This window comes from Asparagus officinalis, chromosome 3 (assembly GCF_001876935.1).
Source record: "Asparagus officinalis chromosome 3, Aspof.V1, whole genome shotgun sequence".
NCBI lineage: Eukaryota > Viridiplantae > Streptophyta > Magnoliopsida > Asparagales > Asparagaceae > Asparagus > Asparagus officinalis.
Window position 1 is genome coordinate 24,795,085 of NC_033796.1, and position 19,240 is coordinate 24,814,324.

The window sequence follows — 19,240 nt, forward strand, 5'->3', positions numbered from 1 at the left end:
AATGCTAAGAAGAGGACGACAATATCGAAACCCCTCAATACAGGGCCCAAATGCCCAAAATACACCGGTGAACCGCCGATCTCCGCCATCAACGGGGTCCGAAGATACTTCGTAGACAGTCCCCGGATTTTCTCTTTTGAGTCTTCAAGATAATGAGGTAAGATCTCATACGATTTATCCCAATCCCCGAATATTTTTATCATCGCCTTCCTCCTAGCATTCCAACACTTGTGATATGATACATCCAAGTTGGTGGCTTTATGCACTAAAAAACGGATATCTTTCGGCCTTGGATCAAGATCCTCCCTCAGATGAGGTAAAATCAATCGATATATAAAAGAAGAGGACTCATTCTTGTTATTCATCTCTAATCGAGGATTGCTACAAGTGTGGAGTCCGTTGTATGCCGTGATTTTGAATTTCCCACCTACTCTTGAACCCGAGCGTGAATTAAGCTTCCACGGACACCTCGCTTGCCGTCGTGGTGTCCACTATTATCTTCGACATCGTCATCTTTGCGATAGAAACAAACCACATTATAGCTTGTAGAATTATTTTTGGTTGGCCTGAACTTCACATTTTTTGCAATGGAATACGTGCGAATAGCATGGATCAATTTCTCCTTACTCTCGTAAAGATCTCACTTGATGAATGAGAAGTCCTCGACATGTGTATCAACACCGCTATTAGTGCCAATAGGAACACTTTCCATCGCGGAGTTATCAATCCATTCATCTCCTTGAAGTTCATCGGGCGGCGGATCCTCTAAGCCGACATACTCATTATTAACATAACATCCGTCGATGTGTTGGTTTTCCCCGTCATCACGATCTATCAAGGTCATGCTATTAATTTGTAATCCCTCCTCTTCATCATCATTCTCGGATTCAACACTTGCATTATCTTCTTGAATTCCCGTGTTAGTATCGAAAGCATTCGAAGTGCCCACGAACGAAGGACCGCTCATGTATTGTGATTGTGTCCAACATTCATCTTGTTGAGGAGATAAAAAGCCTATAGAATCAACTTCAGTATCCTCCAACATGCGGAAATACATTCCTTCGTAGTTCAACGATTTGCCCAAATCTCTCTGATGTTTTTCAATGAACAATTCGACCGAACCCTTCTCGTCGTGTAAGACATGAATGAGACCCATATCGTAGTCACTTGATATTTGAATGCCACTTGTTCTGTTCCCCACAACAGGATAATTGCAAACCACACTGAGGTGATACTCACGTGAATTAGTTAATGTAAGTTTGTGTAATTCATTAACCAACTCATCGAAAGTACACGATTTTGTTATGAACAACGTTAACCAACTCATCGAAAGTACACGATTTTGTTATGAACAACGGTCTCGTCGTTCCTCCTTCATAAACGTGCATATTATTCTCAAGGTAATTAATCTTCCCATCATAAGAACAGAGAATTATAATTCGATCGTTCATCGTTACCTCTGAAGAGTGAAAAATTCAATATCAATATTACACGAAAAGCCAAATAAATATTGATTGTTACTAATTTTTACATTTAGGTAGTAACTCTAATTTCCACATTAATTGATAATTTCACCTCTAAATACGCAAAATTATTTAATACGTCTTCACAAAATTCGTAAATAATTCACAATTAAATTCTAAAATCTAATTTATATCATACATATGCAAAAACCTAAAATCTAATTTTTCTTCACAAAATCTAAATAATTCACAATTAAATTCTAAACTCTAAATACAATAATTTTCGAAATTATTGATAATTTTTCCTCTAATTTCATAAAATTATTGATAATTTACACACTAATTCTTCACAAATATCACAAAATTATTGATAATTTCCCCATTGATAATTTTCCTTCTAATTTTCACATTTATTGATAATTTTCCCTTTAATTTTCACATTTATTGATAATTTCCCATCTAATTTTCACATTTCTTCACAAAATTCGTAAACAATTCACAATTAAATTCTAAAATCTAGATTTCTACATGTAATCACAATCAAATAGTGGGAGAATACAAAAATTAGAGGGTATAGCTTTTTTAGAAAGAATTTACCTTTTTTTTTGAAAATCTGACTAAGATCTGAAGGGAGGCGGCGGTCGGAGACGGCGGCGGCGGCGGCGGTCGGGATCTGGGGCACTGGCGGGGGTCGGAGGCTGGGGCGGCGGCGGTTGGAGGCTGGGGTGGCGACGACGGAACTGGGAAGCGGCGGTTGGGAACGAGAGTCTCTGGATTTGTTGACTGCAACTCCACGGGAGTTGAACTCCCGTAGAGTTTTAAGCACAAATTAAGCTTCACGGGAGTTCAACTCCCGTGAAGTTTAATTTCTCCATAAACTTCACGGGAGTTGAACTCCCGTGATGTTTCGGAGAATTTTTTATAAAAACTGACCTGTTTTCAACGCTGGGCTGAAAACAGGTCGGTTTTTACAATTATTATCAAAAGCGGTCGGTTTTTGCAATTAAATGCCTAAAACGGTTGGTTTTGAAAATTTGTCCTTTTATTTATTATCATATTATTAATATGTATACTTTTATCTTTTTATTAATTTTTTAACATTTTTTTTATTGTTGATGCACTAGTGATCGTACAGTTAATTATATCCGTGGTTAGATGATATTGTTGAGTATTGATGAGGGGTCGCTTTCTTCCCCGACTTTATGTCTGGTTCTTTGAGTGGGTTTGATGAATCTGCACAAGTAAAAACTCGTGAAAGGATAGGGCTTGGATCCCTCGTGGTTCCTTCAACAATCAAGTCAGTTGATAAACTTGAGTATAGAAAGGTCAAGAACTGTGCGTGCTCTTGTGTATGCAATATGTCTGCTTATGGATCAAATTTGTGAACCTCTATAAAAATAGAATAGTACCTCTATTTATACTTAGGGTATAAGGATAGATTGGTCACTTAAATCGAGCACAAGGGCGGTGGCGAAGTGTGGGCTGGCGGCTGAGTCAGCACCTACTTTACAAGTGTCGGATGGCGAGTGCAGGAAGAATCATTTCAGCATTAAACGAGAAGTGATTTGTGGCATGCCAGTGTCTACGTGGTCCGATGAGTCATGAAAGCTATCGGGGCCAGAGGCATGATGCGCCTGACATGCATTAAATGCGATGTTGACACGTTGCAAGTGGGAGAGGCTCGAGGTAGAAGTTGTTCTCTAACTTCGCCGATAAGTAACATCTTTCGAGTCATCCTCGCGATGCGTCCAGCAAATGGTCAAGTGTGCTCGTGACGAGTCGTCTTCGACAAAGGAGGCGACAAGTACCTCATTTCGAGTCGACATAAGGGGATGTCGACTTGACAAGTCAGCTGAGTTGTCGTCCCTGCTTATCTCTGGCTGCTAGTTTGCTTTGGCCATAGCATGCATAAGTATATATGTTCGTTGCTTCGGCATAGGTTGCTTTTTTGGTGAATGGGAACACCATAACATCTATGAAGGTTAATTATTATCCTAACAAGTTTGTTTTAACATTTTGTACAATATTCTAACAACAAATAACTTAGGATACCAATATGGTACTTTTTATAATTTACGGTATCTAATTGTATAAGTGGGGAAACTTTAATGTATATAGCTGTCCTTTAGCCTCTTTTATTAAAAAAACGTTGTGAATTTATTTCTATCAAAGTGTAGCGTGCGATAGTAAATATGATAAATTGTCATTTGTTTTTTGGGAAAATTATGTCTAGGCCCCAAAACAATAAAGGGGATGAGACCAGCCCCCCATATTATTTTTTGTGTGACAAAGCCCCTATTACATAAAGCAATTATTTTCAGCCCCCATTTAAAGTTCCAAGACAGCATAGAGGCAATATGTTTTCAGAATCCCAAAACTACCATTCTCTCTCTTCTCTCTTCTCAAGCTCAAAGCTCAGCCATCTTGAGAACCCAACTTTAAAACCCTAGTTTTCAGTCCATTAAAGCTCAGTCATCTTCTCGAAAACCAAGTAGCCAAAGCCTTTTTTTCTTTTCCTTCTGATGTCATAGGTAGCTAAAGCCGTTGAGAAGAATCCCCAGCATAATCCTCTATCAATTCCCCAGCAGAAGAATCGGTGCCAAAAGGATTTTAAGAAGTTTCATATTTATAGGTAGGCATCTTCTGTTAACATGATATTTCCTGTATTTTTTTATTTTAATTTCTACTTTTTTGCTTTGTTACCATGAGAAGAGAATAGGTAAGAGACTGGCCTTTTCTTCATCTTAGTGCCTGCTCATTTCTTCTTCCTACCGTCTCATTTGTCCAGGGTGGCAACAATATCCATGCAAGTGGGGCCAATGAGATAGCTCGAGTTCTGAAAGATAATTCTGTGATCACAATAGTGAGTAATCTGATTACATTCGGATATGTTGATGCTTAAACTCATGCTAATGGCTGCATCTTTTCTTTTCTGATGCTCTTCACAGAGCTTGTAGGTTCTTCCTTTTGTTAGAAATATTACGAGAAGTTACAAGGAGTTGTGTGCGATCATTAATGTTCATATGAATGCAATGCAAAATTTCAAGATCAAATATTTGTTTGGGTTTTTGGTTAGGGGTTGAGGAGGTTGGGGGACGAGGAGGGGGCGAAGATCGTCGAGAGGTATTATGAGGAGTGGGATGTTCATGGGAAGTGGGGGGAGGTTGAGGAGGAGAGGAGGAGATGGGGTTGTAGGTGTTTGATGAAATGCCCAAGTAACTCAGTTTTTTCATTTGTTTTTTTCCAGGAGTTGGACACGATATTACATCCTGCGCCTCCACCAGAACAAAAGTATCAGCTGCGAAGATCAAGCTCAGCTTCTTTTTAAAGAATGCATGTATACTAATTTGCGTAGATTTACATGGAGATTGGAGTGGTTTTTGTAAGATATTTGTATAAGAAAACATGTCTGAACTTGTAAAAACTTATGATATGTTAGCTATTTTATGTGGTTGTATAAGAAAACATGTCTGAACTTGTAAAAACTTATGATATGTTAGCTATTTTATGTGGTTGTATTCGAAACTGAGTAGGAGAATGACCCATAATTGTGGGCTTGAACGATTTACATATGTTTAACTTTTATCATAATATGTTAACTTTCTTCGTAACATATTAACGTTCACTATAATATGTTAACTTTATTCGTAACATGTTAACTTTTAGCTGAACATGTTAACGTTCATCATAACATGTTAACGTTCACCATAATAAAATTCTTACATTCTTACAGCTGATATTGCTTGAATACACGATATGGTTAGACTTACAATCTTAGAACTTTCTGATTTTTTACATGTTAACATTTCAGTTAGAACTTTCTGATTTTTTTGAAAAAATAGAACTCAATATATTAACAACAGCTTTTATATTAATCTCCATACAACCACTATTCCGGGTGCCTCTTAGATTTATATATCAATGATAGATCATCTTGAGCGACTTTTAGTCTTTCAAACACATCGAATTTTAGTTTAAAAAACTTGTTATGAAGAAAGTTAACATGTAACAGTGAAAGTTAACATATTATGATGAAAGTTAACATGTTCAACTGAAAGTTAACATGTTACAAGAAGAGTTAACATATAATGATGAAAGTTAACATAATTTATGAAGAAAGTTTAATATAACTACTCTCATTTTTTAACCTATGGAGATATTGAAAAATACTTAAAAGGATGTTTTACCCCACATTTATAAGTGCAAGTAACAAAGACAATAGTTGATAGTTTAATACAAAAGTTCATGGTAGAAAATTACATTAAAATTAACCCCTTGTGTAAGCCTAAGAAAATTCACCATACTTTGCTGAAATTTATCAAAATTTTCTTCAAATTCCAGCAGAGGTCCCATGAGGCTTACAGGAAAAACAAAGACAACTATAACTCACATAAACATTTTGCGATTTAGGTTTTATAAAAAAGGATACATGATAGATGATGATGATGATCATTGACAGGAGCTGTAGGCATAACACGGGCATCCACCGAATCAAACAAATTTCATGCAGCACTCAAGAAGAAGTACAAAAACTTTTACAATCCCATCAACTGCATGAACTATAACAGGCTCTCTGCAAATGGTTTGGATTCAAAACTGTTGTTGTTGTTCCCCCTTATTAGAAGATCAAGTAGTTCTCAGTAAAATTTTTCAATGTAAAAGGATTAGCTACTATCTCCTATAAATGTACACCTTTCACCAATCTCCAACAAAAATATACATATATGTTCTAAACAGGCGTTTTTGTTCACAAAAACTATCTTCTCATATCATAAAGTAGTAGAGAAAAGATAGATAACAAATAAAAACAATGTATAAGTTATTGGTTGCCTCTAAATCTGGAGGAACACCTCCATTTCCTGCTACAACACAACAACCAGGTATAAGTTAGTTATCTATCTTTTCTCTACTATTTTATGAAAGAATTTTATTATGGTGAACGTTAACATGTTATGATGAACGTTAACATGTTCAGCTGAAAGTTAACATGTTATGAAGAAAGTTAACATATTATGGTGAACGTTAACATGTTACGAAGAAAGTTAACATATTATGGTGAACGTTAACATGTTACGAAGAAAGTTAACATATTATGATGAAAGTTAAACATATGTAAATCGTTCAAGCCCACAATTATGGGTCATTCTCCTACTCAGTTTCGAATACAACCACATAAAATAGCTAACATATCATAAGTTTTTACAAGTTCAGACATGTTTTCTTATACAAATATATTACAAAAACCACTCCAATCTCCATGTAAATCTACGGAATTTAGTATACATGCATTCTTTAGAAAGAAGCTGAGCTTGATCTTCGTAGCTGATACTTTTGTTCTGGTGGCGGCGCAGGATGTAATATCGTGTCCAACTCCTGGAAAAAAAAACAAATGAAAAAACTAAGTTACTTGGGCATTTCATCAAACACCTACAACCCCCATCTCCTCCTCCCCTCCTCAACCTCCCCCCACTTCCCATGAACATCCCACTCCTCATAATCCCTCTCGACGATCTTCGCCCCCTCCTCGTCCCTGTAGGCTGTCTAAAAATCATAATAGATAGCTTATCCCCCATCAAGCACCGATGATGGAAGTTACAATCTGACGACTTCCAGAAGGCTGTAATCTGACGACCTTCACGACGACGGATGAAAACTCTATTCAGCAGTCTTCACAATCTACAGTGAAAGTTACAATCTGACGACTTTCACACTCCACAACAGTTAAAGCCAGGATTACTGAACAACGGTCCTTGCAATGCACCACAGAAGAAGCTACAAGTCAAATAGCTCATTCTGAGACGCGGATGTCATCCCCGCGTCACCACTTTGGAAATGTGAGCGACCCTCGCGTCGCCAAGCCACGGCGACCCTCGCGTCGCCAAGCCACGGCGACCCTCGCGTCGTCAAGCCACAGCGACCCTCGCGTCGTCAAGCCACAGTTCAGCCAACACCCAACTTCGCGTCTCAATTCTAAGACGTGAGGTTAGGGTCCTGAACGCCAACGTGGGCGTTTGACTCATTCAACATGAGTTGAACGGTTCTAAAACCGTTTCCCACGATTTGGGGGCGGTTACACCCCACTTAGGAGAAGTTTAAGGGGCGGTTTCACCCCCTTAATCCTCTATAAATAACTGAAGATCAATTCAAGTTCAGGGGGCTCTTTTGGTTCGGGGGGGATTTTCTCAGCTAAGATCGACCACCAGAGCTTTCCTCTAGCCTTGGCTTATTAACCGATCTTCGGTTCAAATCAACTCTTTTACAGAGTTCTTCAAAACTCGTTCTGAGTTCTCAAACTTGCCACGCAAGTTCTCCACAACGTCAAATCGTGAGGAGAAGACATCGTTCCAGTGAATCAAGACGTGCGGATCGTCAACGGAGAGCAAACTCGACGCGAGCATTCGAGGGAGGCACTCCATCGCCACCGTGAAGAACCCAGTTTTAAACAAAGAGGAAGAACCAATTTCGTTCTCCTCTCTTTTGTAATCAAGTTGTAATCAGAATCAAAGAAATAAAAGTCACATTTTCTTTATTCTCTTCTTTGCAAATTTTCCCTGCATACAGTCCCCCAACCTCCTCAACCCCCTAACCAAAAACCCAAACAAATATTTGATCTTGAAATTTTGCATTGCATTCATATGAACATTAATGCTCACACGCAACTCCTTGTAACTTCTCGTAATGTTTCTAACAAAAGGAAGAACCTACAAGCTCTGTGAAGAGCATCAGAAAAGAAAATATGCAGCCATTAGCATGAGCTTAAGCATCAATATTTGACTGAGCACATCCCACCCCGCCTCCTAGCTCCGCCTCCCGCGTCCCACCTTTATTTTTGAGAAGATGACTGAGCTTTAATGGACTGAAAACTAGGGTTTTGAAGTTGGGTTCTCAAGGTGGCTGAGCTTTGAGCTTGAGAAAAGAGAAGAGAGAAGAGAGAGGAGGGTAGTTTTGGGATTCTGAAAACATGTTGTCTTTATGCTGCCTTGGAACTTTAAATGGGGCCTGAAAATAATTGCTTTATGTAATAGGGCCTTTGTCACACAAAAAATAATATGGGGGGGCTGGTCTCATCCCCTTTATTGTTTTGGGGCCTAGACACAGTTTTCCCTTGTTTTTTTTAGAAAAAAACATTTTCCGAAGTTAATATTAGGTTTCTTTGATATAAAAACTTATGGTGACTGTGCGAAAAAACTCCCAATTAAGGTTCATGATAGTTTCTGGAAAATACCCATAAGTAATAGTATGCACAAAGTTTGATATTATAGAACTAATGCCTTTAATAGAGATAATACAATTTGTAAATTGATATTATTCCTCTTCGGGAAAATCCAATTGCATGTTAATTAGTTGTGCATGTGCAAATCATATATGACATCTGTTGATTGCACTCGTTTGGTCAATATAAAGATTGATAAAAAATTTAATATATGGACTTAGATAGATATCCAAAACTAGGTAACGAATGAGTGTTTCCATTATATGCGAGATAAACATGTAAACTCGAAAAAAAATAGATATTGAGAATTAAAAATCATCAAAATGCAACCAAATATTTCAAATCAGTGTCAACCTACATGCTCAATACATCTAGAATTAAGTGCTTATATCACCAAAATCGACTCCCTCTAACTAAAAAGCTATAATAATTTCAGTACATGTTAGTAACCTACCTATTTTATTATATCTCTTTCTATATATAAGATCTACTTAGAAAAATAAAACAATATCGATAATTATGGAACACAAATACTCATTTTTAATCACCGGTAAAATGCATGTGCTTTGCAAAACAGCATATCTGTTTTGTTTTATGTTTTTCAAATTTTTTTGTTGGTTGCAAAATACTAAAATGAGTTATATAGCAATATAAATTCTGAACAATTATAATATTTTAAAATTAATAAATTATATGATAAAATTGTATACGAAGAATTGTAATGATTAATTATTATAGTATGAATAATTGTTATAATTTATCCATAGTTTATTAAAATAATTATAATACATTAATTACTTTATTCTCTTTTAAATTTGATAATATTATACATAGCATAATTATAATGCTATTAGTAACTATATTTTAATTTCATAATTACTTTATTACATTATTAGTAAATAATTTACTAAATTGAATAATATTAAATTAAAATGTAATTTATTAATTTAAAAATACTTTTAAAATCATTATACTATTAATACTATTGCAATTACAATAAAAACAAATTATTTATTATACTATTATCATACTTTTAAAAGGCTAATAAGACGAAAGGTAATAGGTAGTCATCCATAAGACGTGAAACCCAAAGGCTAAATGTGACGCCCCTGGGTTCACTCAAGGCTGCAGTCCAAGGTGAAACCAAGAATGTCAAACCTGCTATGCACCACACCGTGCAACAACAAGTTTCACCATCACAATTAACATCTATCTAGTAGAATCAATAACAGGTGTAGGTACAAAAGCAAGTAAAAGATAATACACGAAGGGCTGATGAAATGATAGTGATCAAGTAAATATCTCATCATCCAACAAATGAAAATACATAGTCAATGTCTGAATAAATAAACTGGAGTGATCAACAAGTCTCAAATCCAAATATCTGACAAGAAGGAAATAAGGCATACAACCTTTACAACTTCTAAAACAATACTCTCAAATGTCTAACAAAATCTATAGTGGAGCCCCAACATAAACACATGTCGTGAACTTCTGTGAAGAAGTCATATGCAGGGTTAAGGAGATATGTCCGATGCAGGAACTAAATATTGTGGTTTCCAAACACATGGAATAAGTGGATAAATGTCCAACACGAGGACTGAAATGGATTATAGTCCACCACGAGGACTTCTATGGATTATAGTCCAACACGAGGACTGTGCAAATGAAAAGTGTATGCAGACAGATATACACAAACTAAACTTTCATGCATCTCGGTGTACATGTCTAAACTTATGTCGAAAGTCAATCCCCATGTACAGATAAATCATTAACATGATAAGCTAGGGTCAGGTTATCGAGGCGACACCGAAAGACAACTCAAACAGATGAAGAATCTGTAAAAACAGCTCATCAGTCGACTGATGTGTCGACTGATGACGTCAGTCGACTCATATGTCGACTGATGAGGTTCAGGCATCACAGCCTCAGCTCACCAGTCGACTGACCAGTCCACCGAGAAGCTGAGAAAGAAAAATCAGCTCGTCAGTCGACTGATAGCTGGACAACTTGCCCGTCGGTCGACTGATCAGTCGACCGACAGACTGCAGATAATCTATACAGGTTCTTATATACCCAAAATTTGATCTAAACTCATCCCCATCAATCCCAAGCATGAAAATATTTATATTTGCATATGTGAACCAAACTGAAACGAAAATTTCAGGCGTGAATATATGAACAAAACCCCAATCATGTGTATTTATGTTTTAAAACATTTTAAAACAAAAACCCATGTTAAATCTCTTGTAAAAACGTTTCCGATCTAGATCTCCGATACAAATGAACATTTGTGGGTTTTGAATATTCTGAAATCATATATCTTCCACTATATGCTATAAAAATTTATTCTTTGTACAAAAATTACATTTTGGCTCATCAAAACTCATAAAAATCTCTTTGAAAACGTTTAGAAAATTAGGGCAAGGTTGGGCGAGATGTTACTCGCCTCTGAGGTGATGAAGAGCTCCTGAATCTGAGGGGGAGAGATTCCTTTCGCTGCAAACTGAAGATCCCGACAAAAATCCTCCAATTTCGCCCCAAAGTCACCAAGAACTACCCTAGGGTTTAAGAGAGAAGAGAGGGGCTAGGGTTTCTCTGGTCTGAAGAGGAGAGGGGATGATTTCGGGTGGAAGAGATTATATATGAACCCTTAAACCCGACCCAAACCCGAACCAAAACAAAACAGACCCGAAACCTGGAACAACTGGAAATCAGCGCATCAGTCGACTGATGTGTCGACCGATACCATCAGTCGACTGATGTGTCGACTGATCTGGAAAATTCCAGTTTTGTGCATGTTTTGCTAATTTGCAAAATCCAACGCACAAAGCTCTACACCCATACTCTCATATCATTTCAAATAACTTGTTATCATGCACATCAATGACCTCAAGCTATTTATCATAAAAGAATTATTTATTTACTAATAATTCATATATATTCATATAAAAATTTCGGGGTTCTACACTAAAGACATAAGCTTAATGATTTTTTTATTATTTTTAATTTTTCTAGGATTTTAAGTATTATGTGAAGATAAATTAAGGATAAAATTTAAATATTATATTAAATATCATAATTAAATAATAAGATGATATATATAATTAGTAAATAATTAATTACAACTAATGATATATTTAAAAATTATCAAACTTAAAAGGGTAAAATAAAATTTAAGTTTGACAAGACAATGGTCTTTTATACGTAATATCATACTCCCTTTAAAAGTACGAGTTGGGAAAATCTTTCTATGGTCAATATTACCCTTCACTTTTTTAAATATTATATTATTATCCTAATCTATTCTAATTTTTCTACCTTCTTTAAATTTATAATTAAATGATTTATCTTATCTATAATGAGACTTAACATGTTATTGGATAAAGGAGATACGTTTGATATAATTCAAATCTTTTACTTATTTCAGTTTGTAAAGAAATCTAAAAAATATATGCTAGCCAACACCTAAAAGTTTTAGGACCTTGTAAAAAATATCCTTCAAGTTTTTTAAATTGCAAAAACACCCCTACAAATTTAAAATTTTATTAAAACATCTTGAAAATTATAAATTTTACTTATTTTAATTTAGCGAGAAATCTAAAAATATATGCTAGCTAAAAAATAAAAGCTTTTGACATTGGAGAAAGTATCCTGTAAGTTTGGAAAAATACAAAAACACTCTTGAAAATTCAAAATTTATAAAAAACACCTTAAAATTTTCAAACCTATAAACACACTAAAAACCTACAAATAACACAAATAACCCCTAAAATTTTATAGAATTTACAATAAACACTAAACTTTTTACAAATTGCAAGATAAAACCCTCAAGATTGTAAAATTTATAAAAATCCTGGTAATTTCCAACCTAATAGTACATTAAAAATACAAGAGTTACAAATATCCCCTGTATTATTTATAATTTGTAGAAAACACCCTTAAAGTTTTAAAAATTACAAATAAGGACAAATTTTGAAAAGCACCTACTTTTAAAAATTAAATAGCAAAAACGACCCCATGTAAAAGTAATGAGCAAAACCGACCCTTTTCGTTTGAAAAGGGTCGGTTTTGCTATGTGAGGTAGAATTTGTGAAATGCACGGGACTGCTAGTCCCGTGCATTTCATTTCATTTTCTTCGTTGCTCTGTCTTCGTTCCCTCGACCTTTTCACACCCAAATTCCACCGCTGGCCGGCACCCGACATGCCCACACTCCTCGTCCACGCAGACGCAGACCCCCCTCGGCAGCGGGCCCACCTTCCCACTGTACAGGTACCGCAAAACCCCGACCAGCGCGTCGAACCCAACTTCAAAACCCTTCACCAAATCCTTCAACTCGAGCTTTATCGGGTTCCCCTCTTCCTTCTCCTTTGATTTCTTCGAGAAAACGCCTCTGAGAAATGGGCTTCTTGCGGAGAGAACGCAACGGTGGGCCCCGACCTCCTGCTGTTCGAGAATTCGTGGGTTTCCATTTTTGAGAGGAAAAGGCTTGGGAAGAAGAAGGGGAGATGGTCACGAGCAAAATGGGGCTTTTTTTTTGCGAGTCGGGAATTAAAACGAAGTGTACGGGACTACTAGTCCCGTACACTTCGCAACAGCCAAACTTACAACAAAACCGACCCTTTTCAGGGGAAAAGGGTCGGTTTTGCTAATTATTTTTCTAGACGGTCGTTTTTGCTTATTAAATTTAAAAAAGGGGCTTTTTTAAAAATTTGTCCTACAAATAAACACTTAAATTTTAAATTTTACAAAAAACACCCTGAGAATTTCAAACTCATTAGTAAATTAAAAATATAGGAATTATAAATAGTCTATAAACACTTTACAATCTGTAGAAAAGGACTATAAGTTTAAAAAATTATAAAAAACCCCTAATATTCATAATTTACAAAAAAACACCATCCTATAGACATTATGAATACACAAAATTACTAACAACCACTAGAAAATAAAAAAATTATAAAAAATATCATACTCCCTTTAAAAGTATAGGTTTAGGAAAAACTTTTCATAGACAATATTACCCATAACTTTTCTTTAATGAATATAACTAATTGAAAATCTATTAGATTTGAAATTTATAAAAAAAAAACAAATTTAAAGTTTAGTACATTGCAAATTACCCCTCCAAAGTTTGAAAATTTTCAATGATTTTTTATAGTTCCTTGATTTTAATATAATTTTTAATAGTTTTGTGTATTTGTAAATTATAAAAGTTTAGGGTATTTGTTTTTACAATTTTTAAAACTTTTGGGGGTGTTTCTTTTGTAGTTTTTTAAATTTTTATTGTGATATTAGTGTAATGCATTGATATATCAATTAATGATGATATTAAAGAGTAAGTCGTTCGTAAGTTGTATTAGGCTATAGTTAAGTGTGCACATCACTATTCTTAGGTAGTATAGTTTATACATGCAACAAATTTCTAACAATCTATATAGTGGTTTAAAGGTTTTTGACTTTAATGTAGTATTTTTTATAAATTATATTTAATGTGAACTCATCATATAATTTTGATTGTGGTCATTATAATTTTAATACGTTTAATTGATTGACTATATAGGTATATAGACCATAGATTATTTTACTTTCTCGCGTGAAATAATATTTGGCACTAAATAATTTAAATTATTACTTTTACATTTAATTTAAATAGGAGCTTTAATAACATTTATTTATTTACCTACATGATAATATAATTTTAATTCTTATTTTTTACTTGAGATTTATTTTATAGTTAGGCGTATCAAATTAGCAATTAAAATAATAATTATTTATGCTTAAATTAGGATGATTGTTGGTCACTCACTATAAAATTTTTACGAAGATATATACCTTACTTTTTATAGCTATCTACACTGTCAATGTATATTTTATAAATTAGTTGTTAATTTGACATATTAAATTACTTTTTCTTGATAGAAATTTTTTCTTTGACTTTTGGATTGTGTAATTACTATGTCACCATTTTAGCATAGAAAAGACATCATTCTAAATGGCTTCAAGTCAATGTTTGAATTGAACTAAAGTATATACTATTGCTACTATGTGTATGTATTTTTTAAGAAAATCATGTTGACGCTTTTTAAACAAAAAAAAAATATTTTAACCTCTGATGTTATAAAAACAAAATATAGCCAATTGAGTGACTAGTAAATGTATAAATATAACAATTCATCTGGATGAAAAAAGTAATCTTAAAAAATTACTGTGGCCGGTTCAAGTCCTCACAGCACCGAACTCAAGCGGTGGTCGAACTTGAATTTTACCAGTCAAGAACGGGGGATCCAACGTGATCCATTGCGCACAAACCGACTAAAAAGTGAGAGAAGCATAAAAAAAGCGAAATATAAAAAAAAGAAAAAGAAAAAGAAAAACCAAGTTGTGTAAAAAACAAGGCAACCAAAAATATAATAAAATAAAAAATTGCTAAAATCGCTGCCATGACCCCAATCTCCATCTTCCCTCAATCTCTCCGCCTCCTCTCCCCTCCCTCTCCCCTCCTCATCTCCTCCCACCTCAAAACCAAACGAACCCCATCGAACCCCATTATAATGACGTCATGGCTGAAGCAAACCCTAGGCCAGCGCTTCAATCCCTCGGGGATCTCCTCCTTCACCGACGTCATCTCCAGGGACCCACAGCTCGCCCTACCCCACCTCACCGTCCCCGACATCCGCCACCTCGACTGGGCCGAGCTCCGGCGGTTAGGGTTTCAAGGCGTCGTCTTTGACAAGGACAACACTCTCACTGCGCCGTATTCTCTTTCTCTCTGGCCATCTCTCGTTCCGGCCTTTGAGCTCTGCCGATCTGCTTTCCCCGGAAAAATCGCGGTTTTTAGTAACTCCGCAGGTGAGCATTTGTTTTTTCTTGTTTCATTTTATTGAGAATATTTTTTGCATTTTTAAATATCTTTTTGATATATGGGTTTTGGGTTTAGGGTTGTATCAGTATGATCCTGATGGGAAGGAGGCGAGGGCTCTCGAGGAGGCGATTGGAGGGGTTCATGTTATAAGGCATGGCAAGTATATCTTATCTCTATATTTGTTTTATTTTTAAAATTTTTTGAAAAATTAGTGTTGTTATCTTGAGAAATTCTAGCTAGCTATACAGCATTTTTAATTGGAAAAGTAAGTGCTAGTTTATGATATGAAACTTTGCTAGTAAACCAAAATTCTAAATATTTTGGCAGAAATTGCTTTACCATTTGTTTATAGTCACGACATGATTCATGAGTTATCCAAACCATATTATCTCAACCTTGAAACCATATGTTATCTTGCGTTATTCGAAAGGCCATTCTAGAAAAATATGCATATAGTTAACTTAATTTCTCGCATGACAGGGGTAATCTAAGTCATGGAGAACTTAATAGAAGAGAGTTTTGAATACATAAACAATTTTTTCTTTCACTTGCACATCTATTAAGAGAGAAGAGTCTCCTTATGCACCATAGATGTTGCCATTAGAGAGCAATTGGGAATATTCAACAGAATTCAAAGGCAGTTTCTATAGGTGGACAACTATAGATAAGTTTGAAATCCTCTAGGAATTCTCAGAACTACCAAAGCCTCTACATTTTTGGAGTTTTTGAGTGATATATGTGCTCCGAGTTCATTCTGGTTTTCTGGAAGAAGATAATATGATTTATAGTGCACTATGTAGCACGGACACGGATCCGACACGGCCATCCGACACGCCGACACGAGGCAAATCCTAAAAAATACATAGGATACGTATGTTCGACACGTGTGTCCGACACGGACACGACACGGCTTCATGTTATGTGTGTCCGTGCTTCATAGGTTATAGAAAATGACCAGAGCTCTTTAAAATGCCGGTGGTTACATTATGGGGGTTATGTTGGCATATTGGGAACTTAGCATAAGCCATGATTATATATTTCTTTAGTTTCGACTAAGCTTGCACCTTTATTTTCAAATGTATTGTAGATAAATCTTGTATTTACTAAAGATTCATTGTTTGGATAGCAGAGATTAAGAAGCCAGGTGGAACAGCAGAAGATATAGAGAAGTACTTTGGTTGTTCGGCCTCAAATCTCATCATGGTAATTTCAAGACTTGTGCAATTGACTCTCTCTTTGGATGCCATTTTATTTAAATTATGGGTTTTTTCCTAATGCCAGGTGGGGGATAGGCAATTCACTGATATTGTTTATGGAAATAGAAATGGCTTTCTGACTATTTTAACAGAACCTTTAAGTCTTTCCGAGGATCCTTTTGTTGTCAAACAGGTATAAACTTTCTTAGATTATTGCCCCTTGTTCATTTATAGCTGTCTGACGCTGAAAAATGGAGAAAGGTAAACCCATCTGTTGAAGTATGCTATGTGATTTTTAAGTTACTGAGTTGGTATTTTGAAATGTACTTTTAGACTCTAGCTTTGCAATTTGGCTCATTGCTACATTGCCACATGGTGGATGATACTTGTAGGTAGAAATTTTTCAACATGGAGAATTAAGTACATGTGTAACACTTCTTTTTTGTATACTTCTTTTATCATATGTCATAGCCCAGGGTTGGACGTGATACTCATTAGGACCTTAAATGTACTCGTAAATGCCTCCATCTTAGTGAAGGAGTGTTACTGGGACATAGGATTTTAGATAAACTGATAGAAGGAATGGAGGGATATGATGCGTTCGGGTTCCTAATGGTCTTTCAGGTGAGCAGTATGGCAATGCATATCTTTTTTCCTACATCAGGCAATAAGTTTTACATTAATAGTTGGTCGTTTTCCTGACAATATAATAATCACAAATGTCGAAGTTCTATGCCAAAAAATATTTTGCCTTTCATTCGTCAGTAGATTTCTTGAATATTGACTGTGACATACATCAACAGATTATGGGATTGCGGCCGACATTGTGATTTACAAACTCACAAAAATTGAGAATTAAGCCCGGTGTGCCCTTGAATCAGTTGATCATCCTTTAGATAGATCTCTATGATCTGAAGTATGAAACGATTGATTCAACCTTTGCATGCTTAGAGGAATTGAAGCAGACCAAACCTTGTCAGTGAAAATGTATCTTTTATCAAGAAACAAAAAACTAAAGCACTAACCAAAGAACAATACAAGCATCACATATGCTTGCTGCTGTAGTTGTCAGTGATGATAATTGGACGGCATACAATAGTCAGGAGTATATCTTGCGATTAGAAAGTAATGTGGTTTTGATTGTTCTTGGAGTCTTAGAGTAGATAATTCAACTGTTTGTGCTTATTTGCTGCGAACTGGATAGCCACTGGTTCAATTTTTAGAGCATCTATCAAGACTGAAAAGTAAGAATGCCCATCAAGGTGTCCTGGTTTAGTTTTTGACATGAAGTGACCTGGTCAGGTTCAAGTTCCTTTCTAGATGGAAAAGTTTTTAGTTTTAATGCCACCTAAAATTTTTTTCCATCAATATTAGCCATGACGCACAAATCAACGCAAGGAATCTCCATAAAAGGTTTGGTGAAGTTTTGCAACATATTGTTCCATCAACTTGAATAGAAAACCTCCAACATTTCCTAGACTAGGTATTAGGGAAGAAGAGGAGTCTTGACCAAATGTAAGATAAACCAAGTTTTGCTATAGGGCATTGCATGTCTGCAAGTATGATATATCTTCATGTATGTCGTGTGCAAAGAACTGTAAATAAGTTGAATATAAGATGCTACACTAGAAAGCTTTTACTTGCTGATAGGTTACAAATTATTTGATCAGGTAGTCTGTATAGATGATTTATCTGCTGGCTACTATATATTTTATGGTATTCAAGACCAAGAAACACATCTGCCATAAAAAAATAAAAATAAAAATAAAAAATGGGGAGGAGGGGGGGNGTGGATCTGGGTGCTTGGTTATGTGCATAGGTGAAAGAAATTTGAAAGGACACCTACAAGATTATCATGAAAATACTTGTTATACTCAGGAGGCAATGTAATATTCTGAAGCTACCAATCATGCAGTACATGAAGAATTGTGAAGTTTCAAGTCTTTGAAAGCATAATTGACAGAAGGGGACTAATACCAAGCATCATATTTCCACTTGTGAATTATGATTCCTCTCTTCACAGTCTTTAGGTACAAACACCTATTTTACAACTTGACTCGGTTATTTTGAAATTGGTTGATGAGCCTGGTAGCACTGTAGCAGGACCAAAGACTAATGTCTTGCCAGTTGCTGAAGGCAGACTTTACATGCCCAACTTTAGGTGAAAGTCATATCATTTTGTGTTACCACATTTTCTGATTTTAGTGGAAAAAGTGGAAGGAGCCAATTTAATGCCTTGCTCGTTCGTAGGCTAATCTTAATATTTAAAAGGAAATTCAAAAAATTGTTTAGTTATGTTGATGATTTCTTAACGGTCGCTTCATTTAATGGATCAAAAAATTGTTTAGTTATGTTGATGATTTCTTAACGCCCCATTATTTCACACGTTTAAGAATCATATTGTACTAGCGTTATCATACGTGCAAGAGGCGCAATTTTTTTAAAATATATTCTTTAGAGATTCGATTATAATTATAATGTGATGATATCTTAAATATAAG

The 19,240-nt window shown here is 35.4% G+C and overlaps 1 protein-coding gene across 2 annotated transcripts in view; it reads left to right on the forward strand.

Annotated features, from left to right (window-relative positions):
• The window catches only part of LOC109833456, a 5,310-nt gene continuing 1,126 nt past the window's right edge, over window positions 15,057-19,240 (forward strand). The window contains exons 1-4 of one of the 2 annotated variants that reach the window (XM_020401129.1): window positions 15,057-15,530; window positions 15,619-15,699; window positions 16,673-16,746; window positions 16,825-16,932. In XM_020401129.1, coding sequence (XP_020256718.1) covers window positions 15,122-15,530; window positions 15,619-15,699; window positions 16,673-16,746; window positions 16,825-16,932 — 672 coding nt within the window. In that variant the 5' untranslated portion in view covers window positions 15,057-15,121. The remainder of the gene's footprint in view (window positions 15,531-15,618; window positions 15,700-16,672; window positions 16,747-16,824; window positions 16,933-19,240) is intronic. The other variant, XM_020401128.1, reaches the window with a different exon arrangement.